The sequence below is a fragment of the Crotalus tigris genome, unplaced genomic scaffold, assembly GCF_016545835.1.
Source record: "Crotalus tigris isolate CLP2741 ecotype Arizona unplaced genomic scaffold, ASM1654583v1 scf7180000020321.186885, whole genome shotgun sequence".
NCBI lineage: Eukaryota > Metazoa > Chordata > Lepidosauria > Squamata > Viperidae > Crotalus > Crotalus tigris.
This window is the reverse complement of record NW_024097962.1, coordinates 60,998-87,418: the sequence shown is the minus strand read 5'-3', so window position 1 is coordinate 87,418 and position 26,421 is coordinate 60,998. Positions and strand designations below refer to the sequence as shown.

The window sequence follows — 26,421 nt, the reverse complement described above, 5'->3', positions numbered from 1 at the left end:
GCCCAGGTTGCCTATCCCTGGGTTAGGCTGTTTACTAATGGCTCTTTGGCAGTTTCTTGATTGGGGCATTGCTTACTTGATTGTTGGTCTGCAGTTGACCTTGACGTTGACCAACAATCAAGCCATACCCCAATCAAGAAACCACCAAGGGGCCATTAGTAAACAGCCCAATCAAAGAATCCCTAAGGCCGCCCCTACCCACCCAGGCGGGTGAGACACCAGAATATAAACCGACAGCAAACAGCACTCCTTACTAGCACTGATGATGTCATCTAGGTAGGGTAATGAAACATCTGTAAGAAAACAAGCAAGCTCAGAGAACACCAAGGACCCCCTTATTTCAACCCTGGGCTCCAAATATTCTCCTTCGTTAGTATCACTTAGCAACTGTCTCGCTTAGCAGTAGGAATTTTGGGCTCAGTGGTGGTCGTAAGTTGAGGACTACCTGTACTTCAAAGGGGTGACACTTATCCCTTTCACTTCTCCTCCCGAGGAGCATTCAACACTTTGAGGTTTCTCCCTCGTGAGTCCTTTGATGAGTGGCAAGTTGCATCTTCCGTCGAAAGCTCTTCCCGCAGGCCAAGCAGGTGTACGGTTTCTCCCCGGTGTGCACCTTGTGGTGGGAAAGAAGATATTTGCTGCTGGTGAAGCTTTTCCCACACTCGAGGCATTGATAGGGTTTCTCGCCCGTGTGGATCCGTCCGTGAGTGGTGAGGTACACCTTCTGGCTGAAGCTCTTCCCGCACTCCAGGCAGGTGTACGGCTTCTCCCCGGTGTGGATTCTTTGATGGGAAATGAGATTTTTGCTACTGCTGAAGCTCTTCCCGCACTCCAGACATCCGTACGGCTTCTCCCCGGTGTGGAGCTGCTGATGGTGGGTGAGGCTGGCCCCGTGGCTGAACCTCTTCCCGCACGCCAGGCATTCGTAGGGTTTCTCTCCGGTGTGACTGATCTGGTGGGAATTGAGGTTCGACTGCTGAGCGAACGCCTTCCCGCACGTCGGGCATTTGTACGGCTTCTCGCCCGTGTGGATGCGGAAATGGGAAGTGAGGCTGGCGCTCTGACTGAAGCCCTTCCCGCACTCCTTGCATTTGTACGGCTTCTCTCCCGTGTGGATCTTTTTATGGGAGCTGAGGTATTTGATGTCGCTGAAGCATTTCCCGCATTTGAAACATTCGTAGGGTTTCTCGCCCGTGTGAGTCCGGTGGTGGGAAATCAGGATATCTCTCCTCTTGAAGGTCTTGCCACACACCTGGCACCGGAAAGGTCTTTCCCCTGCGTGGGATCCCACGTGGAGGTAAAAGGAGGATTTACAACCGGAGATCTCCTCATATACCAGACACTCGGTTTTTTCCATGGCTTTCTCTATTCGCCCTTCACGGGCCTCACTATTCAATTCGGCGTTTGTTATTCTCTTTTTTTCCTCTGCTTCACGCCCAATTCCTTCGAAAAACAGGTCGCTTGGTTCTCCATCAGACTTGTTGTGCTGTCTCTCAGCCTCTGGGGAAAAAAAAAAAAGGATTCAGAGAAGAGGTAAAAATCAAAGAATGAGCACAACTGAGAATGACAAAAAGCCAGAAATGAGAGAGACTTGGCATGTACGAAAGGTGTTTTTTTTTTTGTTTGTTTTTAAAAAGCGAATAGTCAAGTCTGGAATTGTGCAACTAAGGTTTAGTTCACAATAATGAATCCCGTTGGTCTCTTGTGGAAAACGAAAGAGACTTTTACGAATTCCAGAGGGTTTAGCAGAGAGATTTTAGTAATTAGTAATAGTAGTAAAGTTGGAAGGGACCTTGGAGGTCATCTAGTCCAACCCCCTGCTCAGGCAGGAAACCCTACACCATTTCGGACAAATGGCTGTCCAGTCTCTTCTTAAAAACTTCCAGTGTTGGAGCATTTACTGCTTCTGGAGGCAGGCTGTTTCACTGATTAATTGTTCTCACTGTCAGGAAGTTTCTCCTTAGTTCTAGTTTGCTTCTCTCCTTGATTGCTTCTTGTCCTGCCTTCAGGTGCTTTGGAAAATAGCTTGATTCCCTCTTCTTTATGGCAGCCCCTGAGGTATTGGAATACGGCTATCATGTCCCCCCTTGTCCTTCTCTTCGTTAAACTAGACATACCCAATTCTAACAACCGTTCCTTATATGTTTTAGCCTCCAGTCCCCTAATCATCTTTGTTGCTCTTCTCTGCACTCTTTCTAGAGCAGTGGTTCTCAACCTTTTTAATGCCGCGACCCCCCAACCGGTCGTAAGTCGAGGACTACTCAACTGGTGCAGCACCGTTTGCAGAATGGGACTTTTGGCGGGCTCAGCAGGGCAGAGACACCCTGGACAATTCCTATTGGCTTTTGAAAGCCAATAGAATTAGACTCTATTCAAGAGAGTCTATTCTATTGGCTTTCGAAAGCCAATAGAATAAAAGGGAGTAGCACAGCTAAGGAAAAGGGGGGAAAAAATGTCGGACTGCGTTGTTTGGCGACCCCCGTGAAATGGTCGTTCGACCCCAAATGGGGTCCCGACCCACAGGTTGAGAACCACTGCTCTAGAGTCTCAGCATCTTTTATTGCGCAGATTTATTGCGCAATAAAGATTGAGATTTATTGCGCAGATTTATTGCGCAATAAAGATTGAGATTTATTGCGCAGGTTTATTGCGCAATATTGAGATTTATTGCGCAGGTTCAGATGCAATAGAGACAAGCAACTCTGAACCCTGAGGGAGGGTTCAGACTACGGTTTTATACTTTTCCCTTTCTCAGGAACAAAGGAACACACATAGAAATCTACATGGTAATACATTAGATTCATTTCTCATGGGCACACAATGGACAATCTGCCACATGCGTTGTATCTGAATGCAATGCGCATTTGGTTAGTCACATATTGTTAACACAGCATTACTCCAGTAATTATGCAGACACATCATTATTTTAGTGATTTTTCATTATTATTATTATTATTCCACATTATTCTACCTTAGGTCAATCTTTTTTTTTTTAAAAAAAACCCCAATTTTGAAAGGATCAGTTTGTGAAAAGATCACAAAAAGATCTGAAAAAAATAGACAGGAAGTCCTTGACTTACAACAGTTCGCTTAGTGACCATTCAAAGTTACAACGGCGCTGGAAAAAAGTGACTTATGTACTAAACAGTGATAAGAATAAAAACAATTATCTGTAATCTGTGGGTACCGTCAGCCAATAAGTATTGACTGGCTGGACCTGAGACTCTTCTGCGGTGCCACCCACCCCCACCCCCCCGTTCTGGAAGATCATCACTCTGAGATCAGGTTGCTTTCTACCCTGCTGGCCTTTTGTAAAAGGCCTTGAAGCAGGGCTTTTCAACCAGTGGTACGGGTACCACCTGTGGTACATTGGCACCTGGCAGATGGTACGCAACCATCCCAGCGGGGGAGGGGAATGAGCTGAACCGGCGGCAGCACCGCACAAGCCTGAGCCAGAGATGGCTGCAGCTGCAGGGCTGTCAGGGCTCAGCGGAAGCGCCAGGATCAGTGCCGCTTTCCAGCTGATTGGTGCTTCTTCGAGACTTTCAGGGCTCAGCAGAAGCGCCAGGATCAGCGCCAGGCTCCAGCTGGAGCCCGGCGCTGATCCTGGTGCTTCTGCTGAGCCCAGAAGAAGCGCCGATCAGCTGGAATGTTTCAGCATCTCCAGGGTCTTATGATTTACATTCAGATGCTTGGCAACTGATTCATATTTATGACGGTCACAGTGTCCCAGGATCATGTGTGAAGTGACCAAAACCTGCTGCAACAACCCATCAAGATGGGGGGAATAAAAACCAAACACCCCCCCACCCCACCCCTGCTGCCAATCCTCAACAGAAATGCTCACAACAATGAAAACTTGGACAGGAGGAAGAGCGCGGCCGGGCGGGCACACAGATGTCTTGCTTGGCTGTGGCTTGGGGGGCACTTTTTTCAGTGCAGTTGTAACTTCGAGCAGTCACTAAGTGAACTGTTGTAAGTCGAGGACTACCTGTACTTTTTCAAGTTTTTGACACCTTGCTAGGCGACTGGTGGTACTCGGATGTTGCCATATCCTAAAAGTGGTACAATAGGTGAAAAGGTTGAAAAGCCTTGCCTTGAAGAACTGCTTCTCAGCTTTTGTGGTGGGGGGGGGAGGAGGGATAGAGAATTTTAAAACATCCTGCAAATTCAACTACCGTCGTTCAAAGCCACACTCAGGAGTTTGTCGAAGCTTGGCGCTCCACCAGCAATTCCATTAACAGACACATCGGCCTACAAGTTGCCTACGAGCCCCTCAGGATCCACATCAACCACACAGCCAACCAGAGACCGCACCGACCCACAACCAACCCACACAAGCCCCCCCCCCAGCACTTCACCTCCCAATGACCCTCACCGGATGTAACCTCCCCATCACAAGACCCCCTCATAAGTCTCTCACTGATGACTCACACCTGACCCATCACAGACCCTCACTTGACACACTCACACCTGAAGCTCTTATAAACAGACGAACACTGACGTCCCCTAAACTCCGCTGAAGATGTTACCTAGCCAGGTAACGAAACGTTCAGAAACCAACCCACAAGCTCGGAGAACGAACCTTCACACACACACACACACCCATAATCATTCAAAGACTTAAATACACAAAGTCTTTCTGGATGGGCCGTTCTGAACGCAGAGAACTGCTGACTGCTTACAACAAAATACCCTGATTTTAAGAAATGAGCATTAAAGGGGGCCTTACCCAGAGAAACCACGATCCCCCTAATCTCCTCCATCACTTCTTCATGTAAAGCTTTCTGCTCTGAATCCAGAAGCCTCCACTCCTCCTCCGTAAAGCCCAGAGACACCTTCTCCAATGTCACCAGACCCTGAAAAGAAGGAAGGAAGGAAGGAAGAAAAAAAGAAAGAAAGGAGGGAGGGAGAGAGGGAAAGGAAAGGGAAAGAAAGAAAGAAAGGGAGAGAGGGAAAGGAAAGGGAAAGAAAGAAAGAAAGGGAGAGAGGGAAAGGAAAGGAAAGGGAAGGGAAGAAAGAAAAAGGAAGAGAAAGAAAGAAAAAGAAAGGGAGAGAGGGAAAGGGAAGGAAAGGGAAGGGAAGAAAGAAAGAAAGAAAGAGAGAGAGAGAGAGAGAGAAAGAAAGAAAGAAAGAAGAAGGAAAGAAAGAGGGAGAGGGAGAGAGGGGAAGGGAAGGAAGGGAAGAAAGAAAGAAAGAAAGAAAAAGAGAAAGAAAGAAAGAAAGAAAGGAAGGAAGGAAGGAAGGAAGGAAGGAGAGAGGGAAAGGGAAGGAAAGGGAAGGGAAGAAAGAAAGAAAGAAAGAGAGAGAGAGAGAGAGAGAAAGAAAGAAAGAAAGAAAGAAAGAAAGAAAGAAAGGGAGAGAGGGAAAGGGAAGGGAAGGGAAGGGAAGGGAAGGAAGGAAGGAAGAAAGAAAGAAAGAAAGAAAGAAAGAAAGAAAGAGGAAGAGAGGGAAAGAAAGGAAAGGAAGGGAAGAAAGAAAGAAAGAAAAAGAGAAAGAAAGAAAGAGTGAAAGAAAGGGAAGGGAAGGGAAGAAAGAAAGAAAGAAAGAAAAAAAGAGAGAGAGAGAGAAAGAAAGAAAGAAAGAAAGAAAGAAAGAAAGGGAGAGAGGGAAAGGGGAGGGAAGGAAAGAAGGAAGAAAGAAAGAGGGAGAGGGAAAGGAAGGGAAGAGAAGAAAGAAAGAAGGAAAGAAAGAAGGAAAGAAAGAAGGAAAGAAAGAAAGAAAGAAAGAAAGAAAGAAAGATATTTCCTTCGTACTCATCCCATGCCAGGCTTCCCCTATGGGCAAAGTCTTGGTCAAGCTGCAGTGAGCATTATTAATTAAACTCCCTTTGGCAATTCGGTGCCCTGCAGACAGGCTGGGACTACAACACCAATCGTTCTCAGCAGGTCCAGTTGGCAAAACTGGGGGCTCAGCCCCAACCTGTCTAGAGAGCTCCACCTGGTGGAGGGTTGCAGAATAGAAGTTACGAATAGCAATAGCGCTGAGACTTATATACCGCCAGGGGTGTCAAACTCAATTTCACTGAGGGCCGCATCAGCATTGTGGTTGCCCTGGGGGGGGGGGGGTGGCCAGAGTGGGTGCAGCCTACTGGGTGGGCATGGATGGAGTGGATATGGCCTACTGGGTGGGCATGTCCAGTTCTATATTCGTGTCAAGGGTGCCTGTGGGGGGCCTGGGCTGGAGTGGGACAGATCTGAGGGTCTCTGGCAGAAGGGGGTGGGACCGGGGCAAGTGCCAAGGCATGGTCCACGGGGGCAAGTGCCAAAATGGCCACCACAAAATTGGCTCCCGGCTGGCCTGGGCCAGGGCCAAGGCAGCGGGGGCCGTTCCCTCACTGTTTCCAGGATGACTTCGCGGGCCACATGAAAACACTTCGCAGGACACATCCGGCCCCCGGGCCTTGTGTTTGACATGTCTGCTCTAAGCGGTTTACACAGTCATCCTATTGCCTCCATCAATCTGGATCCTCATTTTACCGACCTGGGAAGGATGGAAGGCTGAGTCAACCTTGAGCCGGTCGGGATCGAACTCCCGACTGTGGAATGCAGAGTTTGCCTGCAATACAGGAAATCCTCAACTTACAACAGTTCATTTAGTGAACATTCAAAGTTACAACGGCCCGGACAAAAGTGGACTTACGACTTAAATGTTTTTCAGAGTTACGACCTTTGCCGCGCGCCCACGATCATGTGATCAAAATTGAAATGCTGAGCAACAGGTTCGTATTTATGACGGTTGCAGTGTCCCAAAGTCAGGGCATCCCCTTCTGCGACCGTCTGATAAGCAAAGCCAGCGGGGAAGCCGGGTTCACGTAACAACCGAGGCAGGAAAGGTCGTAAAACGGGGCAAAACTCACTTAGCAAATGTCTCCGCTTAGCAACAGAAATTGGGGGCCCAATTGTAGTCATAAGCTGAGGACTACTTGGACTGCATTCTAACCACTGCGCCACTACTGCTACCCCATCAGCTTCCCACCCGTGGACTTCCTGTTGCAGTGGGAGCTGAGAGAGCGTGATGGAGGGAAAGTAAGAGAGGAATCAGCCTAGCTGTCACTGGACGTTGTTTCTCACGTACCTGGTCCTGTGGCAAAGGACACGTTTCCACCGAACCATCAAGAGACAAACAGGAGCGTAAGCCAGTCGGCTTCGGTGTCATTCCTAGAAAGGGACAAATATAGGGGATATTTATTTTAGTCAGGGACAAACCACCAACCCCACTCCCCACTTCTAGGCAAAATGTCCAAAATTTTCTAAGACAGACATGTCAAACACAAGGCCCGGGGCCCGGATGCGGCCCGCGAAGTGGTTTCATGTGGCCCGCGAAGCCATCCTGGAAACGGTGAGGGAACAGCCCCCTCTGCCCTGGCCCAGGCCAGCCAGGAGCCAATGTACAATTTTGTGGTGGCCATCTTGGCACTTGCCCCAGTGGACCATGCTTTGGTGCTTGCCCCGGTCCCACCCCCTTCTGGCAGAGACCCTCAGATCTGTCCCACTCCTGCCCAGGTCCCCCACAGGCACCCTTGACATGAATGATGTAGAACTGGCCACGCCCAACCAGTAGGCCACACCCACTCCATCCACACCCACCCAGTAGACCACACCCACTCTGGCCACACACCCCCAGGGCAACCGCAATGCTGAGGCGGCCCACAGTGAAATTGAGTTTGACACCTAAGATATGGGGAATCTTTGGATCACGGCCGGTCATTTTATGAACTTTCGGAGTTACAACAGATGCGTTAAGAGTTGTGTAAAATGTCCCTCCCCACTGCAGTCACAGGACGCTTGGCAACCAGCTCACCTTTAGGACCGGATGCGGTTTCCCATGCTCACCTGACCATGATTTACGACATGTTTTGCCAGTTTCTGGCCAAAAAACAAAAAAAAAAACCCCACAACTATTTGGAAGAAGGGGTTTGTTTAACCACCGCTACGATTCACTTAACAACCACCAGAAAAAAAAGTAGAAAAAATGGGTCTAGTCAGGTGGGTGCCTTGACTCACAACCAGATTTCTGATCCAAGTTATGATCCTAAGTCATGGACTCCTTGTATGTGTTTATATGTTGCTGAAGAAAGGGAGTATCTTCTGACGGAAATTAGGTAGAGAGACAAACTAAGCTTCATGTTCATTTCTACAGGCAGGCAGGCAGGCAGGAAGGAAGGAAGAGAAAAAGAAAGAAGGGAAGGAAGAAAAGGAAAGGAAGGGAAGGAAGAAAAGAAAGAGAAGGAAGGAAAGAAAGGAATTTAAGGAAGGAAGGGAAGGAAGGGAGGAAGGAAAGGAAGAAAGGGAAAGAAAGAAAAAGAAAGAAAGAAAGAAAGAAAGAAAGAAAGAAAGAAAGAAAGAAAGAAAGAAAGGAGAAAGGGAGGGAGGAAGGAAAGGACAAAAGGAAGGGAAGGGAGGAAGGAATGGAGAAAGGGAAGAAAGAAGGAAAGGAAGAAAAGGGAGGAAGGAAGAGAAAAAGAGAAAAAGAAAGAAGGGAAGAAAAGGAAGGGAAAAGGAAGGAAGGAAAGGAAGGGAGGAAAGAAAAGAAGAAAAGGGAAGGGACAAAGGAAGGGAGAAAGGGAGGAAGGAAGGAAGAGAAAAAAAGAAAAAGAAAGAAGGGAAGAAAAGAAAGAGAAGGAAAGAAAGGAATTTAAGAAAGGAAGGGAAGGAAGAGAGGAAGGAAAGGAAGAAAGGGAAAGAAAGAAAGAAAGAAAGAAAGAAAGAAAGAAAGAAAGGAGGGAGAAAGGGAGGGAGGGAGGAAAGGACAAAAGGAAGGGGAGGGAGGAAGGGAGAAAGGGAGGAAAGAAGGAAAGGAAGAAAAGGGAGGAAGGAAGGAAGGGAGAGAAAAAGAGAAAAAGAAAGAAGGGAAGAAAAGGAAGGGAGGAAGGAAAGGAAGGGAAAGGAAGGGAGGAAGGAAAGGACAAAAGGAAGGGAAGGGAGGAAGGAAGGGAGAAAGGGAGGAAAGAAGGAAAGGAAGAAAAGGGAGGAAGGAAGGGAGGAAGGAAGGAAGGGAGAGAAAAAGAGAAAAAGAAAGAAGGGAAGAAAAGGAAGGGAAGGAAGGAAAGGAAGGGAGGAAGGAAAGGAAGAAAGGGAAGGGACGAAGGAAAGGAGAAAGGGAGGAAGGAAGGAAGAAAAAGAGAAAAAGAAAGAAGGGAAGAAAAGGAAGGGAAGGAAGGAAGGGAAGGAAGAAAAGAAAGGGAAGAAAGAGAAGGAAGGAAAGGAATTTAAGGAAGGAAGGGAAAGAAGGGAGGAAGGAAGGAAGGAAGGAAGGAAAGGAAAGAAAGAGAAGGAAGGAAAGGAATTTAAAGAAGGAAGGGAAGGAAGAGAGGAAAGAAAGGAAGAAAGGGAAAGAAAGAAAGGAGGAAGGGAAGGAAGGAAGGGAGAAAGGGAGGGAGGAAGGAAAGGACAAAAGGAAGGGAAGGGAGGAAGGGAGAAAGGGAGGAAAGAAGGAAGAAAAGGGAGGAAGGAAGAGAAGGGAGGAAGGAAGGAAGGAAGGGAGAGAAAAAGAGAAAAAGAAAGAAGGGAAGAAAAGGAAGAAGGAAGAAAGAAAGGAAGGGAGGAAGGAAAGGAAGAAAAAGGAAGGGAGAAAGGGAGGAAGGAAGGAAGAGAAAAAGAGAAAAAGAAAGGAAGGAAGAAAAGGAAGGGAAGGAAGGAAAGGAAGGGAAGGAAGAAAAGAAAGGGAAGAGAAGGAAGGAAAGTTCATTTAGCGACTGTTCAAAGTTACAACGGCACTGAAAAATTTGGCTTACTTAAATGTGAGTTACGACCCTTTCCAGCGCCCCCAGGATGTGATCAAAATTCAGACATTTGGCAACTGACTCATATTTATGACTGTTGCAGTGTCCTGGGGTCACGTGATCCCCTCTTCTGACCTCCTGACCAGCAAAGTCAGTGGGGAAGCCAAATTCACTTAACAACCGTGTTACTAATTTAACAACGGCAGTGATTCACTTAACAACTATGGCAAGAAAAATCATATCATGGGGCAAAACTCACTTAACAAATGTCTCACTTAACAACAGAAATTTGGACCTCAATTGTGGTCGTAAGCCGAGGACTACCTGTGTAGAGGAGAAACTTACTCTGGTGACTTATGACCTTCCCTGCCAGCTTCCCCAATGACTTTCTGGGGAAGCCTGCAGGGAAGGTTGCAATACATGACAGCAGGTGTTACAACTGATCATACAGAAGTGGCCAAAATTGTGGAAACCTTTTGGGAAAAGTGTACAATAGAAATGCCACCTTTGGATTAGTTTCCACCCATTTTTCTTCTAATTTCTTTATAACTGTAGCCTTGTTCACTTAATAATACTATTTTACATTGCTTTCTGGGCAACCAGTCAACTCTTTGCACCATTACTTTAATTTTATTACATTTTACAAGCTCACTCAATGAAAGAACACACAAAAAAAAAACCCAAGCAACTTGATAGCGATCACCTAACACAGTGTATCCCAAACTTGACAATTTTAAGGCATGAGGACTTCAACTCCCAGAATTCCACAGCCAGCAACGCTCATGCCTTAAAATTGTCAAGTTTGGGAAACACTGGCCTAACACACTGGCAAAGGTTCTCCTCTCAGCTTCAATACATGACATCAATAATTGAATTCTACTGTGATCTGATTGGCTTATTGCCAAAACAAGATGACACCCGATTGGCTCTCTAAACACTCATGCTCATTGGCTACCATCGGATGAAGGAAAGCTACCTGATATCAACCTAAGCAAGTTGTGCTTCCTTTTTCTGGTTATTTGGCTATAACTTTTCAAAGAATACAATACAGATAATTGAACAAACTTTGTTGCATTACATTCTTGATTAAATTATCTTTCCATTGATATATATAATTTTATGGTACCACTCCCCCCCAAAAAAGGGATGTTATTAGACATCAAACTTCAAAAATACACTTTTCCCAAAAGGTTTCCACAATTTTGGCCACTACTGTAAGTGCGAGCCAGTTGCCAATCACCGTGGTCATGATCACGGGAGCGTATTTTTCAAGTTCAATACAGATAGTCCTCCTTAAGACCACAATTGAGCCCAATTGTCACAATTGCTAAGTGAGAAATTTGTTAAGTGAGTTTTGCTCCATTTTATGACCTTTCTTGTCAGGGTCAGTTGTTAAATTAGTAACACAGTTGTTAAGTGAATCTGGCTTCTCGCGTCACAAAAGGGGGAATCACATGACTCTGGGACACTGCAGAGAAGAGCAACAAAGATGATTAGGAGACTGGAGGCTAAAACATATAAGGAACGGTTGCTGGAATTGGGTATGTCTAGTTTAACGAAGAGAAGGACGAGGGGGAACATGATAGCAGTCTTCCAATATCTCAGGGGCTGCCACAAAGAAGAAGGAATCAAGCTATTTTCCAAAGTGCCTGAAGGCAGGACAAGAAGCAATGGATGGAAACTAATCAAGGAGAGAAGCAACCTAGAACTACGGAGAAACTTCCTGACAGTGAGAACAATTAATCAGTGGAACAACCTGCCTCCAGAAGCAGTAAATGCTCCAACACTGGAAGTTTTGAAGAAGAGACTGGACAGCCATTTGTCCGAAATGGTGTAGGGTTTCCTGCCTGAGCAGGGGGTTGGACTAGATGACCTCCAAGGTCCCTTCCAACTTTACTACTACTACTATTACTACTACTACTACTATTATCTTTGAAGAAAATCAAGAAGGGGGGGGGAAACTGAGTTAGAAAATGACTTCATATTCCTTACCCAGTGATATACCATCTCGATGATCTCCTTCTAAGATCCACTGTGGAGCCACTTCAGCGACATGCTTCTGCACCAGAGAGAGAATCACCCAAGGGCAGAGATTAGAAAGAGGACAAGATTCTGGGGAGGGGGGGGAAGGATCTCCTCAATCTCCTCCAGAGACGATTTCCAGAAAAATCTGATGGAGTTAGGAAAAGGGGGACCTCCAGGACAATTCACCCACCTCTCCAATCAGCCAGGAGGCATCTCCCTCACCTTTTGATCTTCTTGCTTCCTGTCTTCTGCTTGGCTCAGGAGAAAGCCTTCAGCCAGGGCCACCGCCTGAGAACTGGTGTCTGCCCCACACTGTCTCACCCAGCCCTCAATCTCTGGGGGCAAGACGGTCAGAAACTGCTCCAGCACCACCAGATCCAAGATCTCCGCTTTGGTGTGATGTTCCGGCTTCAACCACAGACGACAAAGCTCGTGGAGTCGACTGCAAGTCTCTCGGGGACCCTCAACTTCCCGATAGCAAAACTGCCGGAAGGGCTGAGGCTGTGTGCTCAGACTCGGCGTAGGGCCTCCTGAGACGTTATCAATGGTCGCTGCCCAAATTTGGGCACTGCTACCCACCTGACTGCAAGGAACGGCACGTTTTGCTTGGGGGCCATCGACGTTCGGTCGCCGTAGATTTGACTGGACAATGCTTAACATGGCCAGAGAATCGCTTGCTGCTTTTTTAAAGTGACTTCAGTGTGTGGACCCAGCCCTGTAAAGCCGAGGGGAGACACAATTTGTATCTCTGAGAAAGCAGGGGAATATAGGTAGTCCTCGGCTTAACGACCACAACCGAGCCCAAAATTTCTGTTGCTAAGCGAGACAGTTGTTAAGTGAGTTTTGCCCCCATTTTACGACCCTTCCTGCCACAATTGTTAAGTAAATCACTGCAGTTGTTGAGTTAGTCACACGGTTGTTAAGTGAATCTGGCTTTTCTATTGACTTTTGCAAAAGGGGATCACATGACCTCAGGACACTATAAACGTCACAAGTACGTGCCAATTGCCAAGTGTCCAAATTTAGATTGTGTGATCGTGGGGAGGCTGCAATGGTCGTAAGCGTGAAAAAAATGGTCATGTCACTTTTTTCAGTGCTGTTGTAACTTTGAACGGTCACTAAATGAACTGTTGTAAATTGAGGACTATTTCTGCAGTAAGACGAGGCAGGCAAAGGCCAGATAGCTAAGGGACAAATTTTCTAGAGGCCAACCTGACTGTTGGGTAGTGAGGCTTTGCCAGCTAAATTTAGGGTCACTATTTCTTAATCTCAGCAACTTTAAAATGTGTGGACTTCAACTCCCAGAATTCTCCAATCGGTGTCTGGCTACAGAATTCTGGGAGTTGAAGTCCATGCACAGTTGAAGCTGCTGAGATTTAAAAAGGAGAATTCATTGTTATACCTTTAATTTATCTCCTTAGCATTTCTCTAGGTCAGGGGTAGGCAACCTTGGCTCTTTTATGACCCCTGGACTTCAACTCCCAGAATTCCTGAGCCAGCCATGCTGAGGGGAAAAGGAGAGGTTTCCAAGCTGAGCCATGCTGGCTCAGGAATTCTGGGAGTTGAAGTCCACGAGTCATAAAAGGGCCAAGTTTGAAGACCCCTGTCCTAGACAGTCACTTCTCTGAAATGGTGTAGGGCAGGGATGGGCAACTTCAGCTCTTTTATGACTCATGGACTTCAACTCCCAGAATTCCTAAGCCAGCATGGGGGAACTATGGCCCCTTCATGACTTGCGGACTTCAACTCCCAGAATTCCTGAGCCAGCCATACTGAGGGGAAAGGGAGAGGTTTCCAAGCTGAGCCATGCTGGCTCAGGAATTCTGGGAGTTGAAGTCCACGAGTCATAAAAGAGCCAAGGTTGCCTACTCCTGACCTAGGTGATGGGGAGAAATACTGATGGAATTCTCTTATTTTTCTTAATTTCTAGTTTATATTTATGACCGCCAGTTTGGTGTAGTGGCTAAGGCACAAGGCTAGAAACCAGAAGACTGTGTATTCTAGTTCTGCCTTAGGCACAAAGCCAGCAGGGTGATCTTGGGCCAGACACTCTCTCTCTCAGCCCTGGGAAGAAGGAAATGGCAAACCTTATCTTAAAAAAAAAATAAACCCTTGTCAAGTAAACCATTTTAGACAAATGCCTGTCCAGTCTCTTCTTAGAAACTTCCAGTGTTGGAGCATTCACCGCTTCTGGAGTCAGGTCGTTCCACTGGTTAATTGTTCTAACTGTCAGGAAATTTCTCCTTAGTTCTAGGTTGGAAGACCCGAAGGATCGGCTTAAGGACAGAGAAAATCCAGGAGAAAAATCTCTCTAGCTGTGTGGTCGCTCTCAGTCGACACCGACTTGATCAACAACCCCTCATCAATTGGACCGGAAAGACCTGGATTCAAGTCTAACCTTCACCCACCCGCCAGGTGACTGGCAAAACTGAGCAGGTTGCACGCCTAGCCCGCGATGGCCAAAGGTGCTGATGCAGACAACGCCTCCCACCTGGGTTAGGATGCACTGGATTGCTCTGCAAACAGGTTCTTACCAGATGCTTTTCGGAGAGGCGATCAGAGGCTGCAGCTCTTCCTGCTGCCTGCCGGAGTTTGCAAGCAAAGGACGCAACCTGCACGGTGCAGTGACGCCAACCTCGCGCCTCCTGCATTTCTGCCAGAAGCAGGGCGTGCCTTCGCTGGAAAGACTCAGTCCTCCACTTCCTCCCACCACCACCCCAGTTCCCTCCTCTCTAGGAACTCCTCTTTTGTTTCTTTAACCCCTCGAGGACCGAAGAGCTCTAGGATGCGATGCCCTGTATCCTATGCATGCTTAAGTCAAGCTCCGCCTCAAGATTTGGTGGCATCAAGGAATGACAGAATAGCAGAATTGGAAGGGACCTTGGAGGTCTTCTAGTCCGACCCCCTGCTCAAGAAAGACTTTGTCTGGAATGGTATAGGTATGCAGAGGTAGGCAACCTTGGCTCTTTTATGACTCGTGGACTTCAATTCCCAGAATTCCTGAGCCAGCCATGCTGAGGGGAAAGGGAGAGTTTCCAAGCTGAGCCATGCTGGCTCAGGAATTCTGGGAGTTGAAGTCCACGAGTCATAAAAGAGCCAAGGTTGCCTAGCCCTGCCCTACACCATTTCAGAAAAGTGACTGTCTAGGACAGTGGTTTTCAACCTTTTTAATGCCGCAACCCCCAACCGGTCGTATGTCAAGGACTACTCAACCGGTCATAAGTTGAGGACTACTCAACTGGTGCAGCACCATTTGCAGAATGGGACTTTTGGCGGGCTCAGCAGGGCAGAGACAGCCTGGACAATTCCTATTGGCTTGTGAAAGCCAATAGAATTAGACTCTATTCAAGAGAGTCTATTCTATTGGCTTTCAAAAGCCAATAGAATAAAAGGGAGTAGCACAGCTAAGGAAAAGGGGAAAAAAATGGCGGACTGCGTTGTTTGGCGACCCCCGTGAAATGGTCGTTCAACCCCAAATGGGGTCCTGACCCACAGGCTGAGAACCACTGGTCTAGGACAAGGGTCTTCAAACTTGGCCCTTTTATGGCTCATGGACTTCAACTCCCAGAATTCCTGAGCCAGCATGGCTCAGCTTGGAAACCTCTCCCTTTCCTCTCAGCATGGCTGGCTCAGGAATTCTGGGAGTTGAAATCCACGAGTCATAAAAGAACCAAGCTTGCCTACCCCTGGTATAGGGTATAGGGCAGGGGTAGGCAACCTCGGCTCTTTTATGACTCATGGACTAGAAGACCTCCAAGGTCCCTTCCAACTCTGCTATTCTGTAATTCTGTTATTTCAGACAAATAGCTGTCCAATCTCTTCTTAAAAAACCTCCAGTGATGATTGTATCTTATGATTATGATTGTGATTATCACTTGTTTGTATGTACACTGAGAGCTTATGCACCGGAGACAAATTCCTTGTGTGTGTCCAATTACACTTGGCCAATGAAGAATTCTGTTCTATTCTATTTTTGGAGGCAAGTCTTTCAACTGATTAAGTGTTCCCACTCTCAGGAAATTTCTCCTTATTTCTAGGTTAGATCCCTCTTCGATTAGTTTCCATCTGTTGCTTCTTGTACTGTCTTCTGGTGTTTTGCAGAACAGGTTGACCCCCTCTTCTTTATGTCAGCCCCTTAGATATTGGAAGATTGCTATCGTATCATCCCTAGTAGAGAAATAACTAATTGCTGGATAATTGTCTTTCAGCTAGACCGTCTGCCTGATGTTTGGAATAAACACAATTATTCTGTGTTAAACCAAATACTTGTTTATTGGTTGGTTAAATAAATTTATATCAGTGTTTCTCAGTCTCATGACTTTCGGATGAGTGGACCAACTCAGCTGGCTTTCAGGACTAAGAGAAGCCTAGAACTCACAGAGTCCTGCTTTCTAGTCCAGTACCTAACACAAAATTGATTATCTGAGAACGATTTTGGTTCTGGCTTATGTTTTAGGTTAGGTATTGGACTAGACCAGGGGTAGGCATCCTTGGCTCTTTTATGACTCGTGGACTTCAACTCCCAGAATTCCTCAGCCAGCTTGGCTCAGCTTGGAAACTCTCCCTTTCCCCTCAGCATGGCTGGCTCAGGAATTCTGGGAGTTGAAGTCCACGAGTCATAAAAGATAAGGTGACCAACTTTTTTACAATGAAAAGGAGGACACAAATAAATTGAAGAAAAAAATATCGTAAATAAAAGAAACATTGTATTTATTGCAACAGTAATACAGAATACGCTATAATATGATAAATGCATAATAAAAAACATTTGTAACAATACAATTTTATATTGTAATTATGCTTACATGCCTATTAATTATTATTTAAATGAGTACTGCATGGGGTGGGTGGCAGAGGCAGGTGTTGCACGCCAGGCGCTCCAGGACGGCCACGTAGGCGCGCAGGGTGAGGTGGTGGCAGCGCAGGTCAGCACTGCGTAGACCACCAGCTGGCGTGGCCCATGGAAGGTCAACTGCCCGCTGCGGCCCCACCCATAGCCACCCCGCCAGCACCGCTGCCCTGCCGTGGAGAGCCGGCCCCGTGGCTTGCAAAGCACCAGCCGTGCCAGCTTCGGCCCTGCAGCCACCCCCCCAGCACCACCGCCCCCACCCTGCACATCCCTGTAGAGCCAGCCCCGCGGCTCGCAAAGCACCAGCTGCGCCAGCTCCGGCCCTGCAGCCACACCCCCAGCCGCCCCCCCAGCACCACCGCCTACCCTGTGTATCCCCATGTAGAACCGAACAGGGAAGATCAAGAGAAACTTACCGCTCCAGTCTCCTGCAGCAATCTTTGGAATTAAGTAGGAGATGGTGTAGGTGGGTAGCAGTGAGGGGTGCAAAGTTCCTGCAAAGTTTGCTGCCCGGATGTTTTGGCGTGCTCAGCAGCAATTCCTATTGACTTTCGAAAGCCAGTAGGGGGAGTAGCACAGCTCATGCAAAAGTTGAAAAAAAACATCAAAAAAAGGTCCCGAAACGCCTTCTGAACATTCTATGAGTAAAAAAAAAGCCCTACAAATTAGTCTTCAAATATGGAAAAGGAGGACATCTAGGAGGACACTTTTTGAGGGAGGACAAAACTTAAAAAAGGAGGACTGTCCTCCCAAAAAGAGGACGGTTGGTCACCTTATAAAAGAGCCAAGGTGGCTTACCCCTGGACTAGACCAGTGTTTCCCAAACGTGACCATTTTAAGGCATGTGGACTTCAACTCCCAGAATTCCACAGCCAGCATTGCTGGCTGTGGAATTCTGGGAGTTGAAGTCCACATGCCTTAAAATGGTCACGTTTGGGAAACACTGGACTAGACAGACACAAATATGTAATCAAATAAGTCTGTGACTGAAAAGCTGCCCTTTTCTCCGCCTGTACTGCCCACCTCCCCACTGCAGCTTTTACAGCCAGAGATTTTTGATTTTTAGTATAGAGACCTATTAACTTCCTTAACTCTTCATTCAGGATCCCACTATCCCCAAGGAACATCCCTCCAATTAGCAACACGGTTGTTAAGGGAATGTGGCTTCCTCACTGACTTTGTTTGCCAGAAGGTTGGACAAGATGATCACGTGACCCTGAGATATGGCAACCATCATTAATATGTGCAAATTGCCCAAGGGTCCAAATTTTGATCACATGACCATGGGGATGCTGCAACAGTCATTAAGTGAAAAATGGTCCTAAGTTACTTTTTTTTCAATGCAACTGTAACTTTGAACGGACGTTAAGCCACTCTTGTAAGCTGAACACTACCTCTTTACTAAGGTGACCAACTTTTTTACAATGAAAAGGAGGACACAAATAAATTGAAGAAAAAAATATCGTAAATAAAATGAACATTTTATTCATTGCAACAATAATACAGACAACTTGCATGTGCAAAGTTTGCCAGCCGGGTGTTTTGGCGCGCTCAGCAGCAATTCCTATTGGCTTTCGAAAGCCAATAGCGCAGTGTTTCTCAACCTTGACAATTTTAAGGAATGTGGACTTCAACTCCCAGAAATCCACAGCCAGCAATGCTGGCTGTGGAATTCTGGGAGCTGAAGTCCACATGCCTTAAAATTGTCAAGGTTGAGAAACACTGCAATAGCGGGAGTAGCACAGCTCATGCAAAAATTGAAAAAAAAAACCATCAAAAAAAGGTGCCAGAACGCCGTTCTGAGCGTTCTATGAGGAAAAAAAAAGCCCTGAAGATTAGTCTTTAAAAATTGAAAAGGAGGACATGAAGAAGGACACTTTTTGAGGGAAGACAGAACTTACAAAAGGAGGACTGTCCTCCCGAAAGGAGGACGGTTGGTCACCTTATCTTTACATACAGTATATACATATACATATCCTGCCAGCCTGGTATACCCAGAGAGGAATCATGTGCAGGTTAACGTAAGATGAGTGCCAGAACAATCTAGCATTTATGAGAGCGGTTGTGTCTGCAGGACAAAGGTCAAGTGGGAGACCATTGACGATGCAATTGGATGCCCATAAAAAACAGGCACAGCTTCAATTGCAGTTTTGTGGCCATTTTGACGTTTTTGACCAGACATTTTAGATACCCTTATAATGAAAGAGTTTGCCTCCCTGCCCACCTGCCAGTGGCTTCGGTGTATTTATCTGGATTGAGTTATTGCTTCATATAAAAGCTGCCGAGAAATGTCAAATATTCCTTTTGACAAAGCTATGTATTTGATACTTTTAATGGCCACTTAAGATATCACCAAAAAAGAATGACTGAGTCACTCACTGATTGACTGACTGGAGGGAGAAAGGAAGAAAGAATAGAATTTGATTAGATTAGAATTCTTTATTGTCGCTTTAAATGCACACTAAGCATACATTAAAATGCAATTTCACTGCATTCAGCTCTCAAATGCTGTTTTGCATACACACACACACACAGACACAGAGAAACATCAGTCTAGTTCAAATGTATACATATACATAGTGAAAAAAAGAATCCTGCAAATTTGCAAGACGGATGGCATAAAGAACAAAGGAAAGAAAGGAAAGGAAAGAAGGAAGGGAAGGAAGGAAGGAAAACAAAGGGCTGTTAATGATGAGGGAGAAGAATTTAATCTCTGGGGCTGAAAAGATTTTCTGACAGAAAATTCCATCCAATTTTATTTTTATGGAATGATGGAAAATTGCTGAGAGGTTGGGCTTTCTGCAATCATAAACCACATTCTGGACTTAACAAGACTCAGCATACCAGCTCTTCCGCACCGTTTGTGATTGTGTGTGCCCACATGCACCTCCAACTGATTTGTGATTTCTGGCGACTGCCTGGATGAATCTCTACCCTTTTCTTGGTTACATTTTTGAAAAGGTTTTGTCAAAAGACATATATTACAATTTCTGGTAGCTGTTAATGGGGCTGCTTTTTTGACCAGAGGTCTGTGACACAGCTTCAAAGATTTATTTATAAGTGGGGAGAGATTTCTTCTGCTTTATTTCACAGAGACGGGGATAAGCAGGGATTATAAAATTGAATTTTTGTGTCAATGTTGCTAATATTGAATATTCTTGCTTTGACAAAATATGCAGAACTGTCTGGTATTTTTAGAGTTAATTCAGATGATAGAGAAAAGGGAGGGGAAATAACAAAAGCCAGGGAAAAGGAAAGGAAGTAAATCTCTGCCCTCTGGGCTAATTGGAAGATGTGACTTGTGACTGCAAGATAAGGGAGGGGTTTAGCAAGAAAAGTTAGATGCCAGCAAGAGGAATTCAGATTCTGGCATAAACCTCCATGATGTGCTGTCAATTTGTAACACTGGTAATAAAGGCTTTGGGATAGACATGCCTGGAAGTTCTTTGAAGTGTTTCATTTGTCGGAACCATGACATTTTGATTAAGATTAAAATATATGTTAATATTTCTTAATGGGCTTCATCCTATATCAGTGTTTCTCAACCTTGACAATTTTAAGGCATGTGGACTTCAACTCCCAGAATTCCATTGCTGGCTGTGGAATTCTGGGAGTTGAAGTCCACATGCCTTAAAATTGTCAAGGTTGAGAAACACTGTCCTATATCCTCAATCCGGTTTCTCCCTAGTCTGAATTCTTACATGAGAAGCAAGATTTGCCTTCTGGTGAAAGCTCTTCTTTCCACGGTCCGTAACTTGGTGGGGTTTCTTCCCCATGTGAATTTTTTCATGTTTAATAAGGTCAGAACCACGAGCAAAGCATTTTTTGCACTCCAGACATTTGTAGGGTTTCTCTCCAGTGTGGATCCGGTAATGGGAAGTGAGGGAGCTACTCTCGCTGAAACTTTTTCTACACTCCAAGCATTGGTAGGGTTTCTCCCCCGTGTGAGTTCTCTGGTGTATAGTCAGCTGGGTATTACAAATGTAACACTTTCCACACTCCGAGCACTTGTAAGGTTTCTCTCCCGTATGATTTCTTCCGTGCCTGATCAGGTCCGAACTGGAAAGGAAGCGTTTCCCACACTCCAGACACGCAAAGGGCCTCTCGCCAGTGTGAGCTCGTTGGTGTCTACACAGTTGTGAATTCCAACTGAAGCACTTCCCACAATCCGAGCACTTGTAGGGCTTTTCCCCCGTGTGAGTACGCTGATGGATAGCAAGATTTTCTTTCCGATTGAAGCATTTTTCGCACGCCGGACATTTGTAGGGTCTCTCTCCGGTGTGGGTTCTCCGATGGATACTGAGTTGCGTGTTACAAACAAAGCACTTCCCGCACTCCGGACATTTATAGGGCTTCTCTCCTGTGTGATTCCTTTCGTGGATTAGGAGCTCAGAGCTGCAGACAAAGGATTTCCCACAGTCCAGGCAGGTATACGGCCTCTCTCCAGTATGCGAGATTTGGTGTCTAGTTAGCTGGGAGTTCCAAGTGAAGCGTTTCCCGCATTCTGAGCATTGATAGGGTTTTTCCCCTGTGTGAGTGCGTTGATGGAGGGTCAGGTTTTCCTTCCGGTTGAAGCACTTTTCGCACTCCAGGCATTTGTAGGGCCTCTCCCCGGTGTGAGTTCTCTGATGCCTGCTTAACTGAGCGCTCTCGGTAAAACACTTCCCACACTCCAGGCATTTATAGGGCCTCTCTCCCGTATGAGTCCTTCGATGGACACTCAGCTTTGTGTTACGGAGGAAACATTTCCCACACTCGGCACACTGGTAGGGTTTCTCTCCCGTGTGTTTCCTTCCGTGTCTAATCAGGTCTGAACTGTAAAGGAAGCCTTTCCCACACTTCAGGCACGTATAAGGCCTCTCCCCTGTGTGAGTCCTTTGATGCCGAGCGATGGCTGAGTTGCAGCTGAAAAATCTCTCGCACTCTGAGCATTTATAGGGTTTCTCCCTCGTGTGTGTCTTTTTATGAACCGCTAGGTGTTTCTTCCGGTGGAAGCCCTTGCCGCACTTCGAACATTGATGGGGTTTGTCTCCAGCGTGTGAGAATGGATCTCCATCTGCTTTTGCCCTCTGATTGGAGCCCTTTCTAGAAATCCGATGTTTCCTTCGTATAAGGATTCTTTCTTGCATTGACCGACTGTCAGTTTTGGCCTTCCTTTCATCACCTTGTGAAAGAAAGGGGGAAAAAAATCGATCACAACTTAAGTCTGTAATTGTACTTCCTCTCATGAAATAATAAAAATGAGAGATTTAGGTGGATGGAAGAATGGAAAACATTGAAGACGGGAAGCGGGATGATCTTATCACATATTTCAGAGGTATTGACAGACAATAATAATAATAATAATAATAATAATAATAGTGAGCAGGAAAATTGAAGAAAGAGACCGAGGGACTAATTCTGGATGCACAAGACCAAGCCTTAAGGACAAATGCATATAAAGTCAAAATTGAGAAGACAGCAACAGACAGTAAGTGCCGCCTATGCAAAGAAGCTGAAGAAACAGCGGACCACTTGGTAAGCTGTTGCAAGAAGATTGCACAGACTGATTACAAGCAGCGGCATGACAAAGTAGCAACAATGGTGCATTGGAAGATCTGCAAAAAATATCATTTGCCTGTAAGCAAAAACTGGTGGGATCATAAAATAGAGAAAGTCATAGAAAATGATAAAATTAAACTGCTCTGGGACTTCAGAATTCAAACAGACAAGCACCTGCAACAGAACACCCCAGACTTAACAATTGTCGATAAGAAAGACAAAAAAGTCTGGATAGTGGACGTGGCAGTGCCTGGAGACAGCAGAACAGACGAGAAAGAACTGGAGACGATAACAAAATACAAAGACCTACAAATAGAAATAGAAAGACTGTGGCAAAAGCAAGCAAGGGTAGTACCAATAGTCATAGGCTCTTTGGGTGCAATCCCAAAACAACTGGAGCACCACTTGAACACCATTGGCATTGACAAATTCGCTATTAGTCAATTGCAAAAGGCGGCCTTACTAGGAACTGCTTCCATCCTGCGACGATATCTGTAATACCATCAAACATCCACATCTAACTATCCCAGGTCCTGGGTAAGGATTCGATAGGTAGACAAAATGCCAAATCCAGTCTGAACATCTGGCTGACTGTGCGATGATCAATAATAATAATATATTGGAAGGGACCTTGGAGGTCATCTAGTCCAACCCCCTGCTCAGGCAGGTAACCCTATACCATTTCGGACAAATGGCTGTCCAGTCTCTTCTTAAAAACTTCCAGTGTTGGAACATTCACAGCTTCTGGAGGCAGGTTGTTCCACTGGTTAATTGTGAATAGGGGGACTGCAATGAGTAGGCTACCGGACTGGCTGATGGGGAACTGGATTCAATTCCCAGCTCTATGTATACAGGTAGTCTTCCACTTACAACAATTTGTTTAGCGATTGTTGAAGTTACAACCGCAGTGAAAATAGTGACTTATGACCCTCTTTCACACTTATAACTGTTGCAGCATCTCCATGGTCACCGGATCAAAATTCAGACAACTGATTCATATTTATGACGGTTGCAGTGTCCTGGGATCATGTGATTTCCCTCTTTGTGACCTTCTGACAAACAAAGTCAATGGGAAAGCCAGATTCACTTAACAATGGTGTTACTAACTTAACTATTGCAATGATTCACTTAACAACCCAGGCAAGAAAAGTTGCAAAATTCATGTAAAAACTGTCTCGCTTAGCAACAGAAATTCTGGACTCTGTTGTGGTCGTAAGTTGAGGACTACCTATTCTGCCAGTTTTCAGCCGTGGCTCGGTACAATAAAGACAGAGTCCCAGTGTTTGCCTTGATAAGTTATATGTGTTTATTCAGCTGAATAAAGATGGGCCCCTCAAAGTAAGAGAGAACCCTGAACAGAGAATAAGACACCTATTTATAATTTTCTTAGCTATCACTTTTCCCTATAAGACAGTGGTTCTCAACCTTTTTATAGCCGCGACCCCAGTCGTAAGTTGAGGACTACCGGCCCGGGAGCGCCGTGGATGCATGGTGCCGCTCCCTGTGCCGGCTGAGGCATAGCCGGCAAGGGGCGGCGGCAGGCAGGCCCAGGCGCTCCCCGGCGGCCGCGGCAGCGCAGGGCGACCACCGGCTGGGCCACCAGCTGGCCCAGCCCAAGGTAGGTAAGGCACCTGCCAGGCCCCACGCGTGCCAGCAACCCTCCCTGCGCCTGCCGCTGCCCCGCTAGGCTTACATGGCCGCTGCCCGTTCGGGGCGGCGGCAGGCAGGCCCAGGTGCTCCCGGGCGGCCGCGGCAGCGCAAGGCGACCACCGGCTGGGCCACCAGCTGGCCCAGCCCAAGGCAGGTAAGGCACCTGCCAGGCCCCACGTGCGCCAGCAACCCTCCCTGCGCCCATCGGCCTCCCACCTCCGGCCCTCTTTTACTTACTTTTTAGTTGGTCAGCAGGGAGGGAAGCTCTGCAGACTGTTCCCCTTGCAGCACCGTTTGCAGACTGGGGCTTTTGGCGGGCTCAGCAGGGCAGAGACAGCCCTGGACAATTCCTATTGGCTTTTGAAAGCCAATAGAATTAGACTCTGTTCAAGAGAGTCTATTCTATTGGCTTTCGAAAGCCAATAGAATAAGAAGGAGTAGCAGAGCTAAGGAAAAGGGGAAAAAATGGCGGAAAAAATGGCGGACTGCGTTTTTTGGCGATCCCCGTGAAATGGTCGTTCGACCCCAAATGGGGTCCCGACCCACAGGTTGAGAACCGCTGCCATAAGAGATGCTGGCACCAAGTGGATAAGATAAAGAAATACAGAAATAGCCAAGCACGCCCTTTATGGCTTTGGGTGGTTCCCTGTGCTTTTCCAGGACTTTGAAGGCTTCCTAAGGTAACTGCATCCTCTGAACATACGTTCCTTCCAGGGAATCATTAGATTTATTAAATTCCTGTTCATCACCGTATCTGTATAGATTGTGTGAATACGGCTAATCTTTTCTGAAATTGGACAAAGTCGGCTGGACCTCTGCCTCTGAAATATTGCTAATTTAATATTTAAACATATCCCTTAAAACAGCGGTTCTCAACCTGTGGGTCGGGACCCCATTTGGGGTCAAACGACCATTTCACGGGGGTCGCCAAAAAACATAGTCCGCCATTTTTCCCCCCTTTTCCTTAGCTGTGCTACTCCCTTTTATTCTATTGGCTTTCAAAAGCCAATAGGAATTGTCCAGGCTGTCTCTGCCCTGCTGAGCCCGCCAAAAGTCCCATTCTGCAAACGGTGCTGCAAGTTTTCTGCAGCGAAGGTGAGCTGTCTGGAATTTTCCACCCCTCCCTGCTGAGCAACTACTAAAAATGTAAGTAAAAGAGGGCCAGGGGTGGGAGGCCGGCGGGCGCAGGGAGGGTTGCTGGTGCGCATGGGGCCCGGCGGGTGCCTTACCTCCCTTGGGCTGGGCCAGCTGGTGGCCCAGCCGGTGGTCGGCCTGCTCCGTCTCTGCCGCTTGTCAGCTACACTCGGCTGGCGCAGGGGGCGGCACCACATATGCGCGGCGTTCCCGGGCAGTGAAAGTCATCGACTTACGACCGGTTGGGTAGTCCTCGACTTACGACTGGTTTAGTCCTCGACTTACGACCGGTTGAGTAGTCTTCGACTTATGACCGGTTGGGGGTTGCGGCATTAAAAAGGTAGAGAACCTCTGCCTTAAAACGTGATTGGTGTTTATTATAAAAGAAAGATGGATCCCTTACCAAGAGAGGCCACAATCCCACTGATCTGCTTCATGACCTCCCTGTGCAGAGCTTTCTGGTCAGGCTTCAGCAGCGCCCACTCCTCTTTGGAGAAAAGCACAGCCACTTCGTCTAAGGTTACACAACCCTGGAAGAAACAAATGACACTATTTAGACACCAAAGGCTAATACAACACCAGGTATTGGTTTTGCTTGCGCGGAGTGTCTTTCCTTGCGAAAGGCACTGAGATAATCACGGTGAGGGGATATATATATCATGACACCACCTGTAAATTCAAGAGGAGATCTATGTCATGGTTACCCATACTGATAAAAACATAAAGCCAATTTTTTCCACTGGGGCTCTTGGACATCCAAGGGTTACCTCCTCTGAAGAAAGTGCTGAAGGATATTGAATACTTTGTACAGGAGGGAGGGCAGGAGGGAAGGAAGGAAGGGGAGGAGGGGGGAGGGAAGGAGAAAGGAAAGAACGAGGGAAGGAGGAAGGAAGGGAGGAAGGAAGGAGGAAGGAGGAGGAGGGAGGGAGGAGGGAAGGAAAAAGGAAAGAATGAGGGAAGGAGGAAGGAAGGAAGGAGGGAGGAGGAAGGAAGGAGAAAGGAAAGAATGAGGGAAGGAGGAAAGAAGGGAGGAAAGAAGGAAGAGGAGGAGGGGGAGGAAGGAAGGAGGGAGGAGGGGAGGGCGGGAGGAGAAAGGAAAGAACGAGGGAAGGAGGAAGGAAGGGAGAGAGGAAGGAAGGAAGAGGAGGAGGGGGAAGAAGGAAGGAAGATGGAAGGAGGAGGGGGGAGGGAGGGAGGAGAAAGGAAAGAACGAGGGAAGGAGGAAGGAAGGAAGCTCTTACCCAGCCAGGAGGCAGCGCTGTCTCCTTCCCGCCCGCCGCCCCCTCGCCACAGCCTGGGACTGGTCGCCATCGGGCGTTCCTCTGCTTCAGCTCCAGCTCTGCAAGCATCGGCGGGGCGCCAGGCAGGGCGAAGGGGAACCGGGATCCGCAAGCCCTCCCCAGCTTTGCGCTCCTCACTGCCGCTGCTCCCTTTGCCGAGACAGCAGCCGCAGCAGCGCCGCTGGCCAAAAGGAGCAGTCAGGGACCGCGACGGGAGG

General features: G+C 47.0%; 1 protein-coding gene across 1 annotated transcript; it reads right to left on the bottom strand.

Moving 5' to 3' along the window:
- LOC120318606 (zinc finger protein 420-like) lies at positions 1-26,421 on the bottom strand. The gene is made up of 9 exons (XM_039366422.1): positions 26,165-26,421; positions 25,327-25,453; positions 20,268-21,762; positions 11,972-12,443; positions 11,717-11,783; positions 7,078-7,160; positions 6,484-6,558; positions 4,733-4,859; positions 1-1,500 (listed from the first exon to the last, which is right to left on the bottom strand). The coding sequence occupies exons 1-9, from the start codon at positions 26,270-26,272 to the stop codon at positions 500-502; spliced, it is 3,555 nt and encodes a 1,184-aa protein (XP_039222356.1). The 5' UTR covers positions 26,273-26,421; the 3' UTR covers positions 1-499.